The sequence below is a fragment of the Oncorhynchus clarkii genome, chromosome 7 (assembly GCF_045791955.1).
Source record: "Oncorhynchus clarkii lewisi isolate Uvic-CL-2024 chromosome 7, UVic_Ocla_1.0, whole genome shotgun sequence".
Taxonomy (NCBI): domain Eukaryota; kingdom Metazoa; phylum Chordata; class Actinopteri; order Salmoniformes; family Salmonidae; genus Oncorhynchus; species Oncorhynchus clarkii.
This window is the reverse complement of record NC_092153.1, coordinates 66,521,816-66,546,790: the sequence shown is the minus strand read 5'-3', so window position 1 is coordinate 66,546,790 and position 24,975 is coordinate 66,521,816. Positions and strand designations below refer to the sequence as shown.

The following is a 24,975-nucleotide window of genomic DNA, read 5'->3' as shown; positions in this document are numbered from 1 at the left end:
TAACTTCCATTGTGGATTTGACATACAATTGTTGTTATTATCCCTTGACAGTATTAAGTGGGACATTGCAATCATTAAAACAGAACAGGGTTTAACTAAGCTTATGCATGCAAACATTAAATAACTTTGAGCTACTGTTGGCTGGCTTTTGCAGTGGTAAACTTTGATATCAGTGGTTGTGTTGTTTTCACCAATGTGTCTTTGAAAATGTAATGGCCTACAAAACCTGGTCTATGATGATTTACTGTGAATACAAAACTATCCCCAAAAACACTCCCAATTCGTTGATGTCGTCGTCTTTTTTTTTCCAACAGGGAAAAGTAGTATCTGTTTGACTCCTGAGCAGAATGAATCACCTGGCCCACCACAGTGAAAGATGGGGTCTAGGCCTAATGGAACGCTCATGATGTCTCTTCTGAAACTCTCATTGTGAACTATGGAACACTCTGGTTCACCTCTGACCCCCAACCTCAGTGATACTACAGCCAATGACAGCCTGCGGTGGGGGCTGGGGTCGCCCTTCGCCTCGGCCCCTAGCAAACAGCTGGGCACCTTGCCCAACGCCCAGACCCGCTTCAAGGACCTGTCAGGGATATTGTTCATGGTGACCTTGAACGTGGTGGCCCTTCTGGCTAACACAGCCGTGCTGGTGGTGGTGGTCAAGGCCCCGCACCTCAGGTACTTGGTACTTTTTTATTTCATTTATTTTTTACCAGTTAATAACACAATTCAACCACAACGCATAATCAACACGGATAATCCAAAAAGTTTAACAATTTATTTCTGTTGTGGTCCTCATTTTGGCCAGCAGGCAGGTTAAACATACACCAGATTATAATCAAACAGATCCATGATAAGAACTATGATTTTTTTATATGCACAATTCCCTTGTTTCTATTGCTTATACTCTTGAATTAGAGTTTAATTTATGAAATATTTTAGGTACTGTATCTCATGTATTCTACTTGTTTCACCAGACATCAGTAAATTACATTTGTTGTAGTGAAGGTATCATGTGTATATTGTTTCCTCTCTGGGGATTAATACAGTTAATTCCATTCAATTCAGGAAGTTTGTCTTTGTGTGCCACCTGTGTGCGGTGGACCTTTTATGTGCCGTACTGCTCATGCCCCTGGGCATTGTGTCCAATTCGCCGTACTTCGCCAGTGTGGTGTTCACAGTACTGGAGTGCCAGGTATACGTCTTCCTCAACGTGTTCCTCATCGCAGGTACAGTACAAGGGACAGACAGAATTTAGGGATGCATCCAAAATGAAACCCTATTCTGTATATAGTGCACTACTTTTGACCAGAGCTTTGGTCAAAAGTAGTGCTCTAGGCCTATACAGTGGAAAGGGTGCCATTTTGGACACATGGCCTTTAATCAATCAATGGGTTTACTGTTATGTTTTTTATGTTCTTATATTCATCTCTTTTTTTATAGTCTCTTCTGTTTCTTTTGATCACTTTCCATTGATTTTTGTACTGTGTGTAGCCATTTATAAAGTTTGATATGAATTACAGCCTCCATCTTCACCATCACGGCCATCAGCGTGGAGCGTTACTACTACATTGTCCACCCCATGCGCTATGAGGTGAAGATGACCCTGAAGCTGGCCACAGTCGTCATGGTCCTGGTCTGGGTGGCCTCAGGCCTGCTGGGGCTGGCCACTGTGTTCGGCTGGCCCAGCTACAGCAGCCTGAGCTCCATCAGTGCCGCCCACTGCTCACTGCACTGGAGCCACAGCAGCCACCGCCGGGCCTTCTCTGTCCTCTTCACAGTGGCCTGTTTCTGCCTGCCTGCTGCGGTCATCTTCGCTGTGTACAGTAACGTCTATAAAGTGGCCCGCATGGCGGCTAGACAGCATGGACCGTTACCATCCTGGACGGCCAGTCATCCTAAACACCGCTCTGACTCCATCAACAGCCAGACCACAATCATCACCACCCGCAGTGCCCCCAGGAGGCTGCACCACCACAGGCCCTTCGGTGGGTGCAAGGCCGCCCTCACCCTGGTGGTCATTGTGGGCCAGTTCCTGCTCTGCTGGCTGCCTTACTTCTCCTTCCACCTGCACCTGACCATCAACAACCAGCCCAAGATCCCCGCCGACCTAGAGAAGGCCGTCACCTGGCTGGCGTACTCCTCCTTCACCGTCAACCCTTTCTTTTACGGGCTGCTGAACCGCCAGATCAGGGAGGAGCTGTGTAAGCTGCGGCGCTGCTACTCTGTCAGGCCCGTCGAGCTGGCCATATCCAGCAGCCACGAGGGCTCGGCCCACGAGAACTTCCTGCAGTTCCTCCAGAGAACCAGCTGTACGGTGGAGACCAGAGCCAGCTTTACCTGCACATCCAGCCCCAGGAACACCCTGGACCAAACTGGGCAGCAGACGGCTGGCTTCAGGATACCTGGGCAGATACCTGAGGATTTCAGTTAAAACACCCTGATATACTAACCTGGTCCCCACTTATATACTGTCACTGTATTGACACTGGTACCTGTCTGCTGTTATTGGCAGAAGAGTTAAGTTAAAACTGTTAAGCCTGGACAAGACTGGGCAGATTGCTGGGTTGAAGATACCATGGCAGATGCCTAAGGAGTTCAGTAACAATACTCGTAGATACTGTACGCATGTCATGCCACTGGCATTTACAGTAGTTGACTGCTGTAACAGTGTGGCAACAGTACTACCAGCTACACACTGCCCTTGATTTAAAACACACATAGACAGCACTTGGAAGGGACAACAAATAGAGTGTTTTTCTTTTGATATTTCTAGCTGGTTAATTAGATTGAGTTTATTCTGCATCCAAGAGGTGAGTCCAGAATCCAGCAAATAACTGAAGTGCATTATGTGCTGAAAAATACTATTTTCTCAATTATGAATTGTTATGTCTACCTACAACTACCACTAATAGAGAGATTAATTCAGCTACCTACCACCAACCATTCCAATCACCTATATTTGTACATATTCTACTACCACTTCTACTACACAACCACCAGTACACATTTTGAGTTGAAAGACAATACAAGTTGTATTTCCTCTGTATCAAATATTCACTGTCTATTTATTATTAATTCCATGTTCAATGCAGGGAGCATTCAACATTTTAAGTGTAACAGTTGAGTTATTTCTTTTACACAAAATCAAACTTGATACTTTTACTATTTGGTTCTCAATTGAGGTTTAATTGCAATATTCTTAACTATATACAGTATGTTTCTTACAAAGCAATGCGTTATTATTTATTATCATAAATGAAAGCACATTGCATTCAATAGGCTACCTTTTTACAGGTGATGGCAGAGACTACACTCTCAAAGGTGACTTCTTTCTATATGGGCAAGTTGATTTTGCTTTAATTGTACAAATAAACTTCTGAAAGATCTGTTTGCAAGAAATGACGCTTGTGCTGTTCTAAAAATAATGTCCTCTTCACTGCACATTTATGAAAAGCTGAAGACTTCACCCTATAACTCCCACACAGCACCGAGAGAGATTAAGGGATAATGTGGGATAGAGATAGACATGGGTGATCAACGCAAAAGAACATTCTGAGCTACATTTTCAAAAGCCTATCGTGTCCCCTTTATGCACGGCCCAGATTCGAACGAAAATGGGAATCTGCGAACAAATAGATAAACAAATAGATAAATAAACAGATGAGTTGAATAGATACAGATGTAGGATCTATATTTGATCACCCCGTTGCAGGAGAAATTTTGTGTATTTGAGGGTTGAAAAGACTTCAGAACTTTGTCATTTCTATTTCTGAAAAATATATCAACCCCTACAAAATTGTCCATTAACTATAATCCACATAATAATTTACATTTCCTGTTGCTACAGGATTATTTTCCTGCTGTAGCAAACTGGCTCAAATTAAGATCCTACAAATGTATATGAATGAGCTCCAGATCCTGGTCCAGCTCTGCACACTCCTGACAGCTGACTGGGTCGTCATGGGAATGCCCTGAAAAAACAGAAAGTGGGAGCATCTTCAGTGTTTTTGAGGGAATTCAGGGTAGCTTGAGCTTGTGACAGCCAGGCAGAGGAAATACATCCTAAACAGATTCACACACACACACACACACACACACCAATACACACACGCACACACGAACAGCCTAGTATACACACATCGCAGGCACACATGTACACACACACCAGTTGAAAAAACAAGGTCAGGGTATTTATTAAGGCTACATTCAGGGCCAAGTATTGTAAAATCCTAAAAGCATGACAACACAGTGACAGTTTATGATGCTCTGCTTTTTGATGTGCAAATACTGTATATTGAAATGGCTATCACTTCTACAGTAGAACATTTACAGAGATGGAGTATCCAGAATAAACAATGACAGGCAGGGTATTCAGCATGGAAACTCAACACTGGACCCCAGCAGCCTCTGTCTCGGTCTATTTTTCTTTAAAGGAGGTTGATAACCTTGGTCGATTATATTCACACCTGGACAAAACCTAGTGACGACATAAAGGCTACAGGAGACACTGTCACCTCAATGTAAAGGTGTATACAGAATATTGAACACACACACACACACACACACACACACACACACGCACGCACGCACGCACGCACACACACACACACACACACACACACACACACAATACACATAATACACACACACACACACACACACACACACACACACACACACACACACACACACACACACACACACACACACACACACACACACACACACACACACACACACACACACACACACACACACACACAATGCTGAGGAGGAGGAGTGGTATACTGGAACAGGTTATTGAACACATATGCGTACACACACGCACTCACACATACAGAGAGATGAATGCTACATTTTAGAATGACAGTGTTCTGGCATAAAATGCGACACAACTCTTATTAAGCCTAGGATTAGAGTTCCCTTTATACACACAAACTCTCTCACGGAGAGTACACATCTATACACACACCCACACACTCTCAAACGAACCATTTCCTTGGTGTTCAACTGACACCAATTAGCATGTTTTGAAATAGTGATACAATATTATAATACAAATAATATAATATATGACATTTAGCAGATACTTTTTTTCAGTCATACATGCATAAAGCCCTTTTTGGGGCCCAATGCAAGATTTGGTTGGGGGTCCCCCCACATCTCACAGGAAAAACATGTTAGTGGCCCCAATTTTGATAGTGGAGAAAATAAGAAAAAAATTGAAAGTAAATTCTACAAATTTTGCCATGGGGAGAATAGAAAATGTTGCAGTTTTAAAGCAATCTTTCTGCAATTCTACACATTTTGCCATGGGGCGGAGAGACATTTTTGCAGTTTAAAGCTAATTTACTGCAATTCTACCATTTGTTCCAAGACTTATGCTATGTTAATGATCTCTGAGTGAGAGTGACAAAAATAATCAATGGGGGCCCCCTGGAGGTCAGGGCCCCTGGGTGCTTGCCCTGCGTGCCTGGTCGGTATTCAGCCATGACTACTATAAGTTTAGATAGCTGTCTAGACTAGTTTACCAATCTAAAAATTGTTCGCTGACATGACAAATTGAGTGACTGTCAATGAATGGCATAACAAGAGAAAAACTGCTGTTGTACAACCAAACTTCAAAATTGCACCTTGTGTATTCTACTATTTGAACTCTCAACAGTAGGTTGAGGCCCTGACAGGGCTGATGGAAACAGCTAATTTGTCTGTAAAATGTTCCAATGTCGACTAAACAAAATAGGTCTGTTAGAAAAGTGTGGATCATTTTTGGGTTGGTGAAATAGATGTGACAACTGTGATGGAAACACATTTATGCGCAAATATTGATAAAATAGCCGAGGAGTTATGTGAAGATATGTTACATTGTACAACCACCACAACGTGTAAAAGTATGCATAGTTCATAGTTAGAGTCAATAAGTTATGATGAGCTTCATAACTTAATTCATAACTTCATAACTTATGGAGGTTAAGGGCACGTATTTCAAATAAATATCAAGGGTAGCCATATATTTGAATGCTGGTGACCTGATGATCAGTGCTTGGCTGCCAATTATTAAAACCTAGAGAGCATATGCCAAAACCAGGATGGGAAAGTTTGCTACACTGAACAAAAATATGTTGGTTCCATGTTTCATGAGCTGAAATAAAAGATTCCAGAAAATGTCCATACACACAAAAAGCGTATTTCTCTCAAATGTTGTACACAAATCTGTTTACATCCCTGTTACTGAGCATTTCACATTTGACAAGATAATTTATCCACCTGACAGGCGTGGCATATCAATAAGCTGAATAAATAGCATGATCATTACACAGGTGCACATTGTGCTGGGGAGAATAAAAGGCCACTCTAAAATGTGAAGTTTTGTCACACAACACAATGGCACAGATGTCGGAAGTTTTTAGGGAGCGTAAAACTGGCATGCTGACAGCAGGAATGTCCTCTAGAGCTGTTGCCAGAGAATTGAATGTTCCTTTCTCTACCATAAGCCGCAGGTGGTGTAAAAAGTAGTCAATTATCATACTTGAGTAAAAGTAAAGATACCTTAATAGAAAATGACTCAAGTAAAAGTGAAAGTCATGCAGGAAAATACTACTTGAGTAAAAGTCTAAAAGTATTTCGTTATAAATATACTAAAGTATCAAAAGTAAACACAGCATTACAAACACAGCATTTTTGTTTAGTGAGTCCGCCAGATCAGAGGCAGTAGGGATGGCCAGGGATGTTCTCTTGATACTGTAAGTGTGCGAATTTGACAATTTTCTGTCCTGCTAAGCATTCAAAATGTAGTACTTTTGGGTGTCAGGGAAAATGAATGGAGTAAAAAGTACATACTTTTCTTTAGGAATATAGTGAAGTAAAAGTTTGGAAAAATATGAATAGTAAGGCCAAGTACAGATACCACCAAAATCAACTTAAATAGTACTTTAAAGTATTTTTACTTAAGTACTGTCGTGTCTTTGGCTATGCCGGATTAAGTGATATGACATGCTATTCTATAAAATAATTTATCCGTAATTAATATTACCTGATTGAGCTAATCATGTAAATGTAATTAACTAGAGAGTCGGGCACCACAAAATAATATTTATAGAGCTGTTAAAGACGTAGAAATATTTTACATCAATAGCAGTCAATATTAATCGTCATCTTAATTCAATCTCATCTGAAAGTTGTAAATTTGCACGAAATCTGCACGAACCCTGGCTAACAATTTGAATCAGCAATACAAAATTGGGTTTAATTATTTATTTACTAAATACCTAACTAATCACACAGAATTACACATACACATATTTAAATCATAACTTGATTACAAATTACATCATAAAGGAAAACGTCCCTAGCGGGCGGAACAGGTATAACTGTTTACACAAAAGAAAAGGGGCTGGGTTTGAGGGTAAAAGAGCGGGAAGACTGAGGAACAAAGGGCGAAGCTGTGCTATCATAAATACAGTATCTTGTGCATTCTAAATTACCGCCCATTTGGAAAAGGAAAATGCAATAAATATTTATTCTGAGCTGGGCTTCGGTAGATTGGTGCTAGATGGAAGGCCGTGTTGGCCAAAGGAGTCCTTGGTCCTTTGAAGAATGTCTCTGGTGGTCAATTGGATGTGTTGTAGTAATTTTGTTGTGTGATAGACGGGATACTCTGTCTGTTCCTTCCTAACCCTCGTTTGCAGCGGCTGTTGCTAACTCAACGGCTAGGAGGTTACACTTCTGTAGTGAATAAGAGTTCAAAGTTATTTCCATTCGCAACCAAAGCTCACGCTGATGTTGGCTTTGTTCTGTAGTTATTATCTGAACCATTCTGACATCGGACCGTCGTCCTCACGTCCTCGGAATAGGAGGTTAAATTATCGTCAAGGCCTTATATAGGAAGGAAGAGGAAGGCGTGTTTGAAAAGTTTTATAGCCCATGTCCCTTCACAGGGGCGGGCCACTGATTGAGCAGAGCCCTATCTTATGAAAACCCAAATCTCACATTTTAGAAGCTAAAATCACATTTCATCCCATCACAAATAATTTCATATTCAAACATTTAAATTGAACAACAATTCCATGTGAATCCGATAACTCTAATGTGTAGACTTTCCAATGTAGAGTTTATGTCATCTTATCATTGATGACAATGTCTCAGATGACAACTGAACTGACATCATATTCATTAAGTACCACCGCATATGGTCAGTTGGTCAGAATATATTTCATTTCCCCCACCTTCTGATGTTCCCAGAATCTCTATGTTAACCAAGTGTTACATCAGTAGGGTAGAGAGAGGAAAAAGGTGGGAAGAGGTATTTATGACTGTCATAAACCTACCCCCCAGGCCAACGTCATGACAGTACTTTACACCACTGATAAGCCGCCTCCATCATCATTTTAGAGTATTTGGCAGTACGTCTATCCGGTCTCACTACCGCAGACCACGTGTATGGCATCATGTGGTGTCAATGTTTTGAACAGTTTGCCCCATGGTGTCGGTGCGGTTAAGGTATGTGCAGGCATAAGCTACAGACAATGAACACAATACTCTTATGAGATACTGAGCCCAATTACCTTACCATTAATCTGCCACCATCACATCATGTTTCTCCATGATAATGCACAGCCCCATGTCGCAAGGATCTGTACACAATTCCTGGAAACTGAAAATGTCCCAGTTAGAGTTAGGGTTAAAATGGCCTGCACACTCATTGGACATATCACTAATTGAGCATGTTTGGGATGCTCTGGATCGACGTGCACGACAGCGTGTTCCGTTCCAGTTCCCACCAACATCCAGCAACTTCACACAGCCATTGAAGGGGAGTGGGACAACATTCTACAGGCCACAATCAACAGTCTGATTACCTCTATGCAAGGATCTGTCGCGCTGCTTGAGGCAAATGGTAGTCACACCAGATACTGACTGGTTTTCTGATCCACACCCTATCTTTTTTTTTTCGGTATCTGTGACCAATAGATGCTTATCTGTATTCCCAGCCATGTGAAATCCATAGATTAAGGACTAATTAATTAATTTTAATTGGCTGAGTTCCTTATATGAACTGTAACTCAGTACAATCTTTGAAATTGTTCCATGTTGTGTTTATACTTTTGTACAGTATTTTTATCGCAACAGTTTTTGCAACAAAACTATCAGTAGAGTTCAAGGACTTTATCACTACCCAGATTACTCCCTCTTAATCTAGCACTGCGTTGTTATCACCCATCAGGCAGTATTGTTCCTTTGTTCATGTTCACATGCTACTCTTGATCGTTTATTCACTCTGTTTGTTTTTATTAAACTCACCGACTGCATGTGCTTCCTGCATCTTCGTTACACCTACAAGGAAACAACAAAAGTGCTTTTATGTGCACTTCATCACGCACAATATTTGATCAGCAACAATTCAGTTTGATGGAAACACCTCTGGTGGAAGAATGCGCATATTTCTTTATGCAGATTTTAGAATATTTGCATGAAAATCTGTCACCAATTGGATGTAAATCAAGCTAATAATTTGTGTACTATGGACCATGCAGTGAGTTTATGAGTTGATGTTGTTACGAAGGAGGTTTCTAACCAACCATTTCATGCGGATTAATTAACTGACGCATAAAACTATTTACGACAGGGCTGATGGAAGCAGGAAGTTTTGGTACAATTTTATAAATGCCAACAGATAATTTGTTAGTTCGACATGGTTGGATCTTTTTGTGTCGATAAAATGTATTATGCAAGAAATGGCGTTGGAAATTCCTTTATGAGCAAATATTGACATAGGCCTGATAACCATGTCAACCCACTATAACAGATTTCTGAGAAATAGACACTAATTGCTTATTGGAAATTTGTGACAGACACACAGAGTATTTAAATTACAGATAAAGACAGTAATTAAGACAGAAACGACAGGAGGGAAGTTGGTCGGGGAGGATGGGTGGGCGCATAACACGATCGCCTAGTAACCCTAGCTACATGCTAGCTAAGAAATTAAAGAGTTAAAGTTAGTTAGGGTTAAGATTTGGGTTAGCTAACATGCCAACTACACTGAACCAAAATATAAATGCAACATGTAAAGTGCTGGTCCCATTGGCCCAGCCAATCAGAATGAGTTTTTCCCCACAAAAGGGCTTTGTAACAGACAGAAATACTCCTCAGAATCCCCCCTCGCCCCTCTCTGATGACCCCGCAGATGAGGAAGCCGGAGAGCATGGTTAAATGGCGTGGTTAAACATGGTCTGCGGTTGTGAGGCCGGTTGGATGTACTGCCAAATTCTCTAAAACAATGTTGGAGGTGGCTTATGGTAGAAAAATGAACATTCAATTATCTGGCAACAGCTCTGGTGGAGATTCCTGCAGTCAGCATACCAATTGCACGCTCCCTCAAAACTTGAGACATCTGTGGCATTGTGTTGTGTGACAAAACTGCACATTTTAGAGGGGCCTTTTGTTGTCCCCAACAACAAGGTGCACCTGTGTAATGATCATGCTGTTTAATTAGCTTCTTGATATGCCACACCTGTCAGGTGGATGGCCGACCAGATGGCCAGCTCCGACCGACCGGCCAGATCAGTAGGTCCGGCCGGCCAGACAGCCAGATAGGTCCTGTCGGGCCAGATAGGTAGGTCTTGACAAAGGATAAAATGTTCACTAACATGGATGTAAACACATTTTTGCCCAAACATTTAGAGAAATATGATTTTTGTGTGTAGCTAGCATGTTACCTAACCCTAACCCCAACCTCTAACCCCTAAACCTAACTCTAACTCTAACTCTAACCTTCACCCTTAACCCTAACCTTAACCCATAGCCACCTAAATAGCCTAGCTAACATTAGCCACTTAGCTAACCTAAAAAACGTTAGTCACAACACAATGGAATGTGTGTAATGTACACAAATGAGATATGAAGAATGAAAATAGTGTAATACACACAAAATGCATTGTAAAGAACATCCTGTAATGCTTGAAAAAGTGATTTTAAAGCAATTTGTGCCTATTTCACTGTAAACTGTGATAGTGTGTTGATCACATCGATGTAATCTTGGAGTTATGTAATGATATGGGGTCTAGTCCTCCCACTACAACTCTGGAAACCATGCAGTTTATTAGGCTACAGATCTAATAAGTTATGATGAACTACACATGGTGATGAAAGTGCACAGTGATGAGCTAAATGCTCCTTTCCAATAAATATTGAGTGTCTTATTCTGTTGACATGATGATCAACGCTTGACTGCCGTTCCATAATAATCTCATCATGTAGACTAGCCTACCTGACTGTATCTGAGTGAGATGCCATTTGTGAAAATGCACTGGAAAGACATTGAATGTTTAATCACTATGCTTTAAACGATCTGAAAGCACAACCAAATTCCAATGGAAAAACTATATCGGATTTTTGATTTAGTAGTCATCTAAATGTGTTATCATTGCACTTTCAACCATCTGAAAGCGCAACAAAATTCAACTGGGAATAAAATGTCAGATATTTTATATTTATACAACAACTTAATATGTTATTACTGTGCTTCATCTCATACCACAACCAAATTACCTGTATTGCAATTGAGATTACATTAAAAGCACATAGTGCAAGTGATCAATGCTGTTCATGATTGCCTTCTTTCTGTGATTACATAAGACATTTATAGTTACAGTAGGCTAACCTTAAAATGTGGCCATGGTAGTTACTCATTGTAAACCCTTTCCTGCAGTCAATGACCAAAAGTGCCCTCTTTGGCCTCATGGGTAGAATGTCATAATTCATATCAATTATTTCCAAAAACCCAACGGAAATCTTGTGTTTTGTTATATTTCAGGCTTCTGTGATGTATATGTAGTGTAATATTGTGATGCAAACTCAACATTTATTAGATTAACTCTATGTCACACATTATACAAGTGTCTTATTTTTTTAAGCCCATAATCATGTGTATGAGGTGTAAACTTCTCTTTCAAAGTAGATTTGTTTAAACTACCAAGAATCACTCCGTGTGACCCTGATTTAGCCCACTGCAGTAAAAGGTTTCAAGGTTGATAAATAACAGCTAGCTAGCTATATTGCCAGTTTCCTATGTTGTCTCGAGCTAGCCCTAACTTTTGGCTATTTACTGTATTACAAAAAATATTATAACACAAGCCAATATAAACATTTATAGAATATCTAATGCTTGGATAGTTTCACCTGAGCCACTGGCTTAATCCTATCCTTTAACTTTTATTTTTGGTTTAGTTAAAGACATGAATCCAACATATTATTTGTAACTTGTCAACAAGTTAATAGGATGCTTACTGTATTGAAAAAGTGATATTGAATTGTGTTTGGTTGTCAAAACATTTCAGTTTGTCTACAAACCAAGAATCTAAGTTAAAGAATAGAAACAAATCAAATCAAACTCTTGATTTGATTTAATTTAGTCCTATACTTCAACTTAGATTTTTGGTTGAGATGGAAAAGTGAATAAAACATATACATTATAAAAAATTATAAAACCAGACTAAGTCAGTAGCACAGATAGAACTATCAAAGCAGAAGATACATCTACTACAAATGTTTAAAAAAAATACAATTCAATATCCCGTTTGTCTACAAATTAATTATTGAAATAAATCAAAGTTAAAGAATAGGACTAAATCTATTCTAATCATAACTTCAAATGCACTTTAGATGAAGTTTAATTTGATTTAGTCCTATTCTTTAACTTTGATTTTTGGTAGAGATGGAGACGTGAATGCAACATATTAAGGATTAACTTGAAGATTATACTTGAAATCGACCAAAACTTGAATCCCTAGGTTTATATATATTGTCTATTTTTTGTTGAACCCTGGGTTGAATTAAAACAGTTGCTGCTGATGACTTTGCAAATGCTTCAGTGCTTTCAGAAAGTATTCAGACCCCTTGACTTTTCTCACATTTTGTTATGTTACAGCCTTATTCTAAAATTGATTAAATCGTTTTTTCCCACATTTTGTTATGTTACAGCCTTATTCTAAAATTGATTAAATCGTTTTTTCACCCTCATCAATCTCCACACAATACCCAATAATGACAAAGCAAAAATATGTTTTTAGAAATTGTAGCAAATTATTACAAATAAAAACAGAAATATAACAGTTACATAAACATTCAAACCCTTTACTCAGTACTTTGTTGAAGCACCTTTGGCAGCGATTACAGCATCAACTATTCTTGGGTATGACGGTACAAGCTTGGCACACCTGTATTTGGGGAGTTTCTGCCATTCTTCTCTGCAGATCCTCTCAAGCTCTGTCAGGTTGGATGGGGAGCGTCACTGCACAGCTATTTTCAGGTGTCTCCAGAGATGTTAGATTGGGTTCATGTCCGGGCTCTGGCTGGGCCACACATAGACATTCAGAGACTTGAAGGATCTCTCCATTCATCTTTGCCTTGATCCTGACTAGTCTCCCAGTCCCTGTCGCAGAAAAACGTCCCCACAGCATGATGCTGCCTCCACCATGCTTCACCATAGGGATAGTGCCAGGTTTCTTTCCAGACGTGACGCTTGGCATTCAAGCCAAAGAGTTCAATCTTGGTGTCATCAGACTAGGGAATCTTGTTTCTCATGGTCTGAGAGTCTTTAGGTGCCTTTTGGCAAACTCCAAGTGGGCTGTCATATGCCTTTTACTAAGGAGTAGCTTCTGTCTGGCCACTATCATAAAGCCCTGAGTGCTGCAGAGATGGTTGTCCCTCTGGAAGTTTATCCCATCTCCACAGAGGAACTCTAGAGCTCTGTCAGAGTGACCATAGGGTACTTGGTCACCTCCCTGACCAAGGCCCTTCTCCGATTGCTCAGTTTGACCAGGCGGACAGCTCTAGGAAGAGCCTTGATGGTTCCAAATGATGGCCACTGTGTTCTTGGGGACCTTCAAGCCTGCAGACATATTTTGGTACCCTTCTCCAGATCTGTGCCTCGTCACAATCCTGTCTCGGAGCGCTAAGGACAATTCCTTCAACTTCATGACTTGGTTTTTGCTCTGACATGCACTGTTAACTGTGGGACCTTATATAGACAGGTGTGTGCCTTTCCAAATCATGTCCAATCAATTTAATTTACCACAGGTGGACTCCAATCATGTTATCGAAACATCTCAAGGATGATCAATAGCAAAGGGTCTGAATACTTATGTAAATAAGGTATTTCCATTTTTAATACAATTGCTATAATTAAAAAAAAACTGTTTTCGCTTTCTCATTATGGACAATTGTGTGTAGATCAATGAGGATTTGTATTTATTTAATCCATTTTAGAATAAGGCTGTAACATAACAAAATGTGGAAAAAGTCAAGGGGTTTGAATACTTTCTGAAGGCACTATATATAGCCTTAAATAGTGTAATTGCTGATATACAATATGACTTGTAAAGTATGGTTACATTTTATTTGCTCTGCCACCCTTTGGAAAGACTTCGATAGCAACAGTGAACAATATTTAATAATTAAGAGGTCTCTCAATATTATTATTATTATTATAGTAGCAGGCAGTGACAAATATAAAAGCTAAGCTGGGCTTGGTTAAAACCCTTCATGGGAGATTAATAGCTGTATATCAAATCTCCAGTAGGAGGTGCTGCCCAGCCTATTGAAGTATATATTTACATATATATATATATATATAGTGGATATAATGTTGAAGGACTGACGTTGTTTCAAAGGTACAATTCAACATATTTTCTACAAGGTTTGGATGTTGCATGAACATATTTTGCAATTAGATGGAAGCCTAGCTATTGTCTACCAAATAAATACGCTATACAAGGTGGGATACATTTTTTTGTCAGTGAAATAGATCATGTGACAATTTCAGTGAAAATGCATTTATGCGTAAACATTAGCATAATAAATACAATGTTGAAGTAAACCTGGAGTCACGCAATGATACAGTATGTCATATTGTAGCCTACTACCATGGGGTCATGGAAAAGCATACAGTTTATAGGCAGATTAAATCATAGAAGTTGGATGGAAACGCATATCTATATATTTTCATGCAGATTTTTTAATAATAACTGAATGGAAATCTAGCTATGGAGAGAAAGAAGATTTGATTCTAGATTTCTATATGCTTTCTACATGGTTTTGAGCATTGTGGTTTAATAAAGCATGTTAATATGATATGAACCTACACTAAATCACCAAAAGTGGACACCTGCTCGTCGAACATCTCATTCCAAAATTATGGGCATTGATATGGAGTTGGTTGCCCAGTTTCTGCTAAAACAGTCTCCACTCTTCTAGGAAGGCTTTTCACTAGATGTTGGAACATTGCTGCGGGGACTTGTTCCATTCAGCCACAAGACATTAGTGAGGTCGGGCACTGACGTTGGGCAATTAGGCCTGGCTCACAGGAAGCGTTCCAAATCATCCCAAAGGTGATCGTTGAATCGTCTAGAATGTCATTGTATGCTGTACCATTAAGATTTCCCTTCACAGGAACTAAGCGGCCTAGCCCAAACCATGCAAAACAGCCTCAAACCATTATTCCTCCTCCCCAAAACTTTGCAGTTAGCACTAGGCATTTGGGCAGGTAGTGTTCTCCTGGCATCCGCCAAACCCAGATTCATCCGTCTGACTGCCAGATGGTGAAGCGCGATTCATCACTCCAGAAAACGTGTTTCCACTGCTCCAGAGTCCAATGGCGGCGAGATTTACACCACTCCAGTCGACGCTTGGCATTGCGCATGGTGATGTTAGGTTGGTGCACGGCTACTCGGCCTTGGAAACCCATTTCATGACGCTCCCGACGAACAGTTATTTTCCTGACATTGTTCCTGACATTGCTTCCAGAGGTAATTTGGAACTCGGTAGTGAGTGTTGCAACCGAGGACAGACCATTTTTAAGCGCTACACACTTCAGCACTTATCAGTCCTGTTCTGTGAGCTTGTGTGACCTACCACTTCTAGGCTGAGACATTGCTGCGCCGAGACATTTCACTTCACAATAACAGCACTTACAGTTTACCGGGGCAGCTCTAGCAGGGCAGACATTTTATGAACTGACTTGTTTGAAAGGTGGTATCCTCTGATTGTGTCACGTTGAAAGTCACTGAGCTCTTCAGTATGAGCCATTCTACTGCCAATGTTTGTTTATGGAGATTGCATGGCTGTGTTGTCGATTTTATACACCTGTCATCAAAGGGTGTGGCTGAAATAGCCGAATCCAGTAATTTGAAGATGTGTCCACATACCTTTCTATATACTGTATAGTGTATGTCATTTTGAAATGGTTGACTTTACCATAAGGAGCTCTCACAATGGATTCATCATATTCCGAAAACAACCACTGTCAACTGAATCATAGTCTTCTCATCCATCCTCTCCAATCAAATTGGCCGTTGGAGGAGAGTTGATTAAATAAAAAATGATGGATGATGGTCACAATACATGTTTCAAAATGGTTTCAATTGGCGGTGAGGTAGGTGATCTAACGATGTGTCCTATTAGATATTGTCCAGGGTTTTTACCACTCTGGCCTTGATGAACACACACACACCAATCTGGCCAGAATGAACACACACACTCTGGCCTAAATGAACACACACCACTCTGGCCATGATGAACACACACCCCTCTGGCCATGATGAACACACACACTCTGGCCTAAATGAACACACACCACTCTGGCCTTGATGAACACACACACACCAATCTGGCCAGAATGAACACACACACTCTGGCCTAAATGAACACACACCACTCTGGCCATGATGAACACACACCCCTCTGGCCATGATGAACACACACCCCTCTGGCCATGATGAACACACACCCCTCTGGCCATGATGAACACACACCCCTCTGGCCATGATGAACACACACCACTCTGGCCTTGATGTGTGCACACACCACTGTGGCCTTGAAGAACACATACACACCACTCTGGCCTTGACGAACACACACACACACACACACACACACACACACACACACACACACACACACACACACACACACACACACACACACACACACACACACACACTCTGGCCTTGATGAACACATAGCCAGGTCACCTGTGATACAAGTTACTATTACACAATCAGAAACCTCTCTTCTCTTCTGAACCACACTACCTTTCAAAGCAAGGACACACAATCACATCAATGACCCTATCCCTCTCTCAAGGGAAGATTCAGAGTAAATCAAAGAAGATGTTAAGATGTAATGTGAAGATATGAAGATTCATAGGATGTTGTTAATGAAGTGAAGCTTTGCTTTAGGCCATTTCTCTGGTTGTGCTTGTTAAAGCCGGGGTGACGCTACTTCATATCTTTGGCAAACAAGAACAAACAAACAAACAATATTTTGTCTGTCTGTCTTTGGTGTGATGATAATATTGAGTTTTGTGGCTTTTAGCAGAGCCTTAGGGTGAAATAATGAGTAAAACAGACATGATGAATCAAGGGCAGAGGGATGGAGCTCATGGTTTGAGTATTCTTTATGATTTAATTACACTGGTTCTATCCCTGCTACTTAGTCGACCCAACTAACGCATTTATTCCCAGGTCTTTGCCATCCGTGTCAGACATTGGTCATCCAGTGGGACATCATGACATTATGAAATGGGATTAGAGAGTTGAGCGTTGGAGTGGGGTGTCTGACCTGCTGTACTGAAACCATGGAAACAGCTGGACTGACAGGTGGACTAACAGGAGAGGGTCACCACTATGACGTCACTCGGTCATATACCACTTTAAGCTGTTGTGAGGACGATCAGAGATAGAGCTCCCACCAATACATTCATAGTTCAATGAGAGTTCAACAATGAGTTTAACAGGACCAGGTCAGGACTATTCACCACCCAGGGATCAGAGGGATGATGGTCTAGGACCAGGCCAGGACTATTCACCACCCAGGGATCAGAGGGATGATGGTCTAGGACCAGGCCAGGACTATTCACCACCCAGGGATCAGAGAGAGGATGGTCTAGGACCAGGTCAGGACTATTCACCACCCAGGGATCAGAGGGATGATGGTCTAGGACCAGGTCAGGTCTATTCACCACCCAGGGATCAGAGGGATGATGGTCTAGGACCAGGTCAGGTCTATTCACCACCCAGGGATCAGAGGGATGATGGTCTAGGACCAGGCCAGGACTATTCACCACCCAGGGATCAGAGAGAGGATGGTCTAGGACCAGGTCAGGTCTATGCACCACCCAGGGATCAGAGAGAGGATGGTCTAGGACCAGGTCAGGTCTATTCACCACCCAGGGATCAGAGGGATGATGGTCTAGGACCAGGTCAGGTCTATGCACCACCCAGGGATCAGAGGGATGATGGTCTAGGACCAGGTCAGGACTATTCACCACCCAGGGATCAGAGGGTTGATGGTCTAGGACCAGGTCAAGTCTATTCACAACCCAGGGATCAGAGGGATGAAGGTCTAGGACCAGGTCAGGTCTATTCACCACCCAGGGATCAGAGGGATGAAGGTCTAGGACGAGGTCAGGATTATTCACCACCCAGGGATCAGAGGGATGAGCCCAATTAGGAGTGTGGCAGGTGAGACAGAGGTCGAGGGGAGAAGAAATGGAGCAGCTAAGGTTCTGTCAGACACTTCTATTTGGAGTAGTGAACGCACACACATCCAGGGACTCAAACTATCTGAGGCCATCTGCCAGGGTGCTCAGACTAGGTGTTCAGACCATTAGCATACCACCGTCTCCAGCGTGGTCAGGTAGGTAGACACACAGGAAACTACCTATCAGCCATCGATACAAAATTGAACAAAAACAGGTTGAGTCAACGTTGTTTCCACATAATTTCATAATTAAATGTGATGACGTTGAATCAATGTGGAAAAGTCATCAACGTAAGGATTTTTTTTTTTATATAGTTTTTACTTAAATCCAATGACATGGTGACATTTGATGTCGATTTCGCGTTGAATTCACGTTAGTTGACAACTCAACCAAATTCAAATCAAAACGTTGAACTGATGTCTGTGCCCAGTGGATCTCTGCAACTCAACATAGACCTACCACCATGTACCTATGTATATTGCATTGTCAATCAAGGCAGAAATTATTTTGGTTAAATCTTTTTGTATTAATTTGGCACATTTTAGTGCAGATGAATATTACTGTGCTGGTCTTGGTCTTAACTAAAGAGGCTGAAAATAAACTTTACGGCTGCCTTGTCTTGAATAACAGTAACAGGTTGGCTAGGTGGTGTGAAAGGTTGATACTGTCCTATTAATAGCCATGTGAGTGATTTGTTAATGGGTCCAAAGGTTGGATTTGGAGCAGAAAGGATTTTCTCTAAAAGCATGTTGCGAAACCCACCTTACTCACTCCAGTGGGAACAAATAGAGTAATAAACCACATTATGGCTGCCCCAGAAGAGCACAGGGTTAACATGCTATCTAAAATCATGTTGAATACTTAAACTGTGCTTGATTGGGCCTGCCTAGCTTAATGGACCAATTTATTAGTCAAAATGCAAAACCCGTCCTCCTGGCACTACAGACAGACAAACACACAAAGTATTTGAAAGATTTCAAATAGTATTTGAACCCGGTGTGAAGGAGTGCTAGCGATGTGGCAACAGTCCTCTCTCCGATGCTTTCAACCTTCTGACGGTTTTCTACTGTTGATGACCAGACCAAGGCTGTGTTCTGTCCCAGACCCTGCTGCTGCCTCATCCTCACTGACAGTGGAGTGATGAACAACTTCCTTCCTCATACACTTTGTTCTAGGCTGCACATTATTCTCTCTTCAACTGGCAGATGTACTTAGTAGAGGTTTCCTGTTTCACCTGAGAGATGTATCTTTCCACGAGGTTATGAGGGATAGGTTTAGGTTTAGGGTTGGGGTCGCGGTTAGGGTTATGGTTGTGGTTAAGAATAGGAATAGGGTTGAACCGGGCTGGACAGAGTGGGAGTCAGGATCATTAGAGTTGTGTTCACACCTGTGTTACCATTATCAAACAGTCAAGAGATAAACCTGCTTTTGAATCATCACAGATAAAATACCGTGGATCGTCCTAGTGGCAAGTAAGTGACAACCCACTGGGCACACCACATCATTTCAACTTGGATAACTGGGTAACATTTGGTTGAGACGTTTATCAATGAGATTAGAGCATATATTCACCCACTCAAAAAAACAGCCAACCGTTTATTGAATTTCCAATGTGTTATCATTATGTTTTCAACCATCTTAAAGCACAACCAAAAACAATGTCAGATTTTTGGTTTAGTTGTCACCCAAATGTATATCTCTTTGCTTTTAACCATTTAAAAGCACAGCAAAGTTAAAATGGGAATACAATGTCCGATATTTTGTTTATTTATGCAACGGAATAATGTGGTATCACTGTGCTTAATCTAATAGCACCACCAAATGACCTGGATTGCAGTTGAGATTACATTAAAAGTGCAAGTGATCGATCAATGACATTCAACATTCTGCACAGATTATTACAGCATTTGTGAAGATCTCCATTGACCTGTGATGACCTATGCATGCTATCTTGAACATGCACACTTTATATGATTGCATAAGAGAAGACATTTGTAGTTACAGTAACCTCAAAATGTGGCCATGGATGTGTTACTCGTTTTAATGTTGAATGTTAATTCAGTTTGTAAAACAACACAACCAAATGTCAACATTTAAAGAAATGCACATAATGCTTGGATAGTTCCATTTGAGCCACTGGGTTAATCCCATTATTTTATTTTTGGTTGAGTTTGAGACGTGAATCCAACATATCCTTTGTTAAGTTGTCAACAAGCTAATAGGTTATTATTGTATTTCAAATGTATTTTGAACTGTGTTTGGTTGTCAACACAACCAAATATCAACATGTATCTTCTGCTTGGATAGTTCCATCTGTGCCACTGACTTAGTCTGGCTTTAGATCCAGTTTGTCTTCAAATTACATTTCACCCTCAAATCAACAGTTGATGACTTTTTAAAAATCCTATCTATTTTCCACGTAGATTCTATTTCACAATATGTTGAAAAAAATAGTGATTTAACCCATTTGTGCCCAGTGGGAAGAGTCGTCAGAAGTGTACGAATAACTAAGAGGTCAAATATAGGGTATTTGGTGCAGTGACCTGGATGTGGACATGAAGCTAGGGTTAGGGTTGGGGTTGTGGTTGAGGCTTTGATTAGGGTTGAACCAGGCAGGCAGGCAGGCAGGCATCCTAGTGGTTAGAGCTTTTGGACTGTAACTGAAAGGTTGCTAGATCGAATCCCCGAACTGCATCCTTTCGGTTACCGTCCCAAAGCTCTAAAAATCTGTTCTGCCCCTGAACAAGGTAAAAATCTGTTGTTCTGCCCCTGAACAAGGTAAAAATCTGTTCTGCCCCTGAACAAGGTAAAAATCTGTTGTTCTGCCCCTGAACAAGGTAAAAATCTGTTGTTCTGCCCCTGAACAAGGTAAAAATCTGTTGTTCTGCCCCTGAACAAGGTAAAAATCTGTTGTTCTGCCCCTGAACAAGGTAAAAATCTGTCTTTCTGCCCCCGAACAAGGTAAAAATCTGTCTTTCTGCCGCTGAACAAGATAAAAATCTGTCTTTCTGCCCCTGAACAAGGTAAAAATCTGAAGGTCTGTCACCCACACGAGGCACAGGAGCATGGGACCTAGGCAAACACAAAACACCTCTAGTTAATAATGAACACTTCAAAAAGCTGACCGAGGCTAGGGGAATGGGTCATACCGGCCACTCCAGACTTCCACCAGAATAAAAAGCAAAGCCCTGTAGTGCTTCTAATTGGTCACAAGATGGCATCCTAAAACAACAAATGAATACCAGTGCTTGAAAATCAACTGGACAGGCAGTTTTTTTCAATCACTTTGGTTCAATTTTCACAAGTACATGGTTGTATGTGGACACCTGCTCGTCAAACATCTCATTCAAAAATGATGGGCATTAATATGGAGTTGGTCCCCCCTTTGCTACTATAACAGCCTTCTGGGAAGGCTTTCAGCTAGATGTTGGAACATTCCTGCAGGGACTTGCTTCAATTCAGCCACAAGAGCATTAGTGAGGTCAGACACTGATGTTGGGGGATTAGTCCTGGCTTGTAGTCAGCATTCCAAATCATCCAAAAGGTGTTTGATGGTATTGAGGTCAGTGCTCTGTGCAGGCCAGTAAAGTTCTTCCACATCCATCTCAAGAAACATTTCTGTATGGACCTCTCTTTGTGCACGGGGGCATTGTCATGCTGCAACAGGAAAGGGCCTTTCCCAAATGCACAGAATCTTCAAGAATGTCATTGTATGCTGTAGCGTTAAGATTTCCCATCACTGGAACAAAGGGGACTGAACCATGAAAAGCAGCCCCAGACCATTATTCCTCATCCACCAAACCTTACAGTTAGCACTATGGTAGCGTTCTTCTGGGCTCCGCCAAACCCAGATCCGTTCTCCAGTCTGCCAGATGCTTGGCATTGCGCATGTTGATCTTAGGCTTGTGCGTGGCTGCTCGGCCATGGAAACCCATTTCATGAAATTCCCGACTAACAGTTCTTGTGCTGATGTTGCTTCCAGAGGCAGTTTGGAACTTGGTAGTGAGTGCTGCAACCGAGGACAGACCATTTTTACTCACTATGTGCTTCAGCTCTCGGCACTCCCACTCTGTGAGCTTGTGTAGGATACGACTTTGCAGCTGAACCGTTGCTGCTCCTAGACGTTTCCACTTCCAAATAACAGCACTTACAGTTTACAGGGAAGCTCTAGCAGGGCAGAAATTTGACAAACTGACTTGTTGGAAAGGTGGCATCCTATGACAGTGCCACATTGAAAATCATTGAGCTCTTCAGTGCGGGCCATTCTACTGCCAGTGTGTGTCTATGGGGATTGCATGGCGGTGTGCTCAATTTTATACACCTATCAGCAACTGGTATGGCTAAAATAGCCAAATCCACTAATTTGAAGGTGTGTCCACATACTTTTGTATATACTGTACAGCGTACATGGAGGAGGCTTAATCAAGCTAGCCGTCTTGACTACTTCCTGGTCTCATTCTCATTCTCATTCTCATTCATTCTTGCAAAAATAGTATTGATAGGAGACCGAATGCGATTCGGATCACCATCTAATTGGCCTCCAATTAACCTTAAAAAACGTGCACATGGACGGGGATATTGGAAATGTAATCAAAGCCTACTGGATAACAATTTGATCTTAACTAATACAAAATCATTTCTAATGAACTTTTTTCTTCACGTCATACAGTACCAGTCAAAAATTTGAACACACCTACTCATTTAAGGATTTTTCTTTATTTTTTACTATTTTCCACATTGTAGAATAATAGTGAAGACATCAAAACCATTAAATAACACATATAGAATCATGTAGTAACCAAAAAGTCTTAAACAAATCCAAATATATTTTATATTATATTATTATATTGTATTATATTATTATATAAATATATATATATATATCCACATACATACACATATGCATACTTATACACATATATACATACACATACCTATATAGACATACATACTTTTTTTTAGAATATACCTTTTTATTCCCCGCAAATCCCACCATCCTTCCTCCAATTGATGTAAACTAATAAACAATAACACTTAGGCTTCTACCTTCAGTTTATTCATATTATACACATTTTACAGACACAATCTATTTTACAATAGTTATATTTTGTTTGTTTTTACTACTTCCTCTATTTCTGATGTCCATCCGGTTTCATTTCTATTTCTAACTGTGCTATTTCACAACATTTCTGAACCTATATACATTTTACAGTCCCCGTATGTTTTACATTGGTTATCTTGTTATTAGTCCCACTCTTCAGTTCCATTCAACCCCTCCCATCTATCTCTCAACATTTTGGATTTCTATTTGCCATATATTTTTCAACTGTGCTGTGATGCTTCACAAAAGTACTGAACCTTTCTATTCTCATAGCTTCTACAGATTGTAAATTAAAAATAAAAATTTTTGCTAAAATAATTATTATATTATTGAATGATTGACTATGGCTTTAAAATCACCCAGTATTGCTATCTGCAGCGTTAGTTTTAGGCAAATGTTGCAATTCTTCAGCCATTCCTGGACCTGTGACCAAAAATGAGCTACATATGGACAATACCAAAATAAACGATCTAATGACTCTGCCTCCTCACAGCAGAATCTGCAGAGCTGGGAAGATTGAATCCCCCATATATATGACAGAATTTTGTATAGTAATTTATATTGAAACATTTGAGGTTTTGAATCGAACCAGTTTGGATTTAAGTATAACTTTTGTATGATTGATGCCTTTAGTGAGAGGTCTAATGCTTTAATATTTAATAATTTCTGCCCTCCGAATTCATATTCGTTATGTAAATAGGCCTTTTCATTTTGTCTGACTTGCCATTCCAAGTTAAATGGAATATTGTTTGTTCATATAATTTAAAAAGCAGGTCACTAGGTGTAGACAAAACCAGCTACAGTTTTAATCCAGGCCTTAAACGTAACCAAATCTAACCTTAACCAAATCTAGGGCCTTTTTGGTGGGAAGAGAAACGGCAGAGATCAAACCTCGAAACATGTAAACACACCATAAGCAATACATAATAAATAAATATTGCAAATCATAACGTTATGATTAATGTTATGTTAAGTGCTTATAAAAAAAACATGCATTGAAAGGAAATAAGTGCTGTATAAGCATCCCTTGTATTCAAAAAGGAAAAGACATTACATAATCACGAATCATCACACGTTGAGCTCCTCATTGCCTTCAAGCAGAGGGTGGAGGCTGTTGACTCTCTGTTTGACCAGGAGAGGGCGACGCTCAGCTGTGATGGTTTCCTGCTGCATCGTCTTATGTTGAGCATCCTGTCTGTCTGTCTGTCTGTGTGTCTGTCTGTTTTTCTGTCTGTGTCTAGTCTGGGAGGGTGGGTGGTTTGTCTGGAGGCTGGCTGAGATGATGGGTTGTCTGGAGGCTGGGTGGCTTGGATGGGCTTTGTGTAGGCTG

The 24,975-nt window shown here is 40.7% G+C and overlaps 1 protein-coding gene across 1 annotated transcript; it reads left to right on the top strand.

The window, feature by feature from the left end:
* The first annotated feature begins 436 nt into the window (after nt 1-436).
* Nucleotides 437-2,736, top strand: LOC139414407 (probable G-protein coupled receptor). Its single transcript, XM_071162319.1, has 3 exons — nt 437-678; nt 1,069-1,229; nt 1,524-2,736. The coding sequence occupies exons 1-3, from the start codon at nt 437-439 to the stop codon at nt 2,432-2,434; spliced, it is 1,314 nt and encodes a 437-aa protein (XP_071018420.1). The 3' UTR covers nt 2,435-2,736.
* The last annotated feature ends 22,239 nt before the right edge of the window (nt 2,737-24,975 follow it).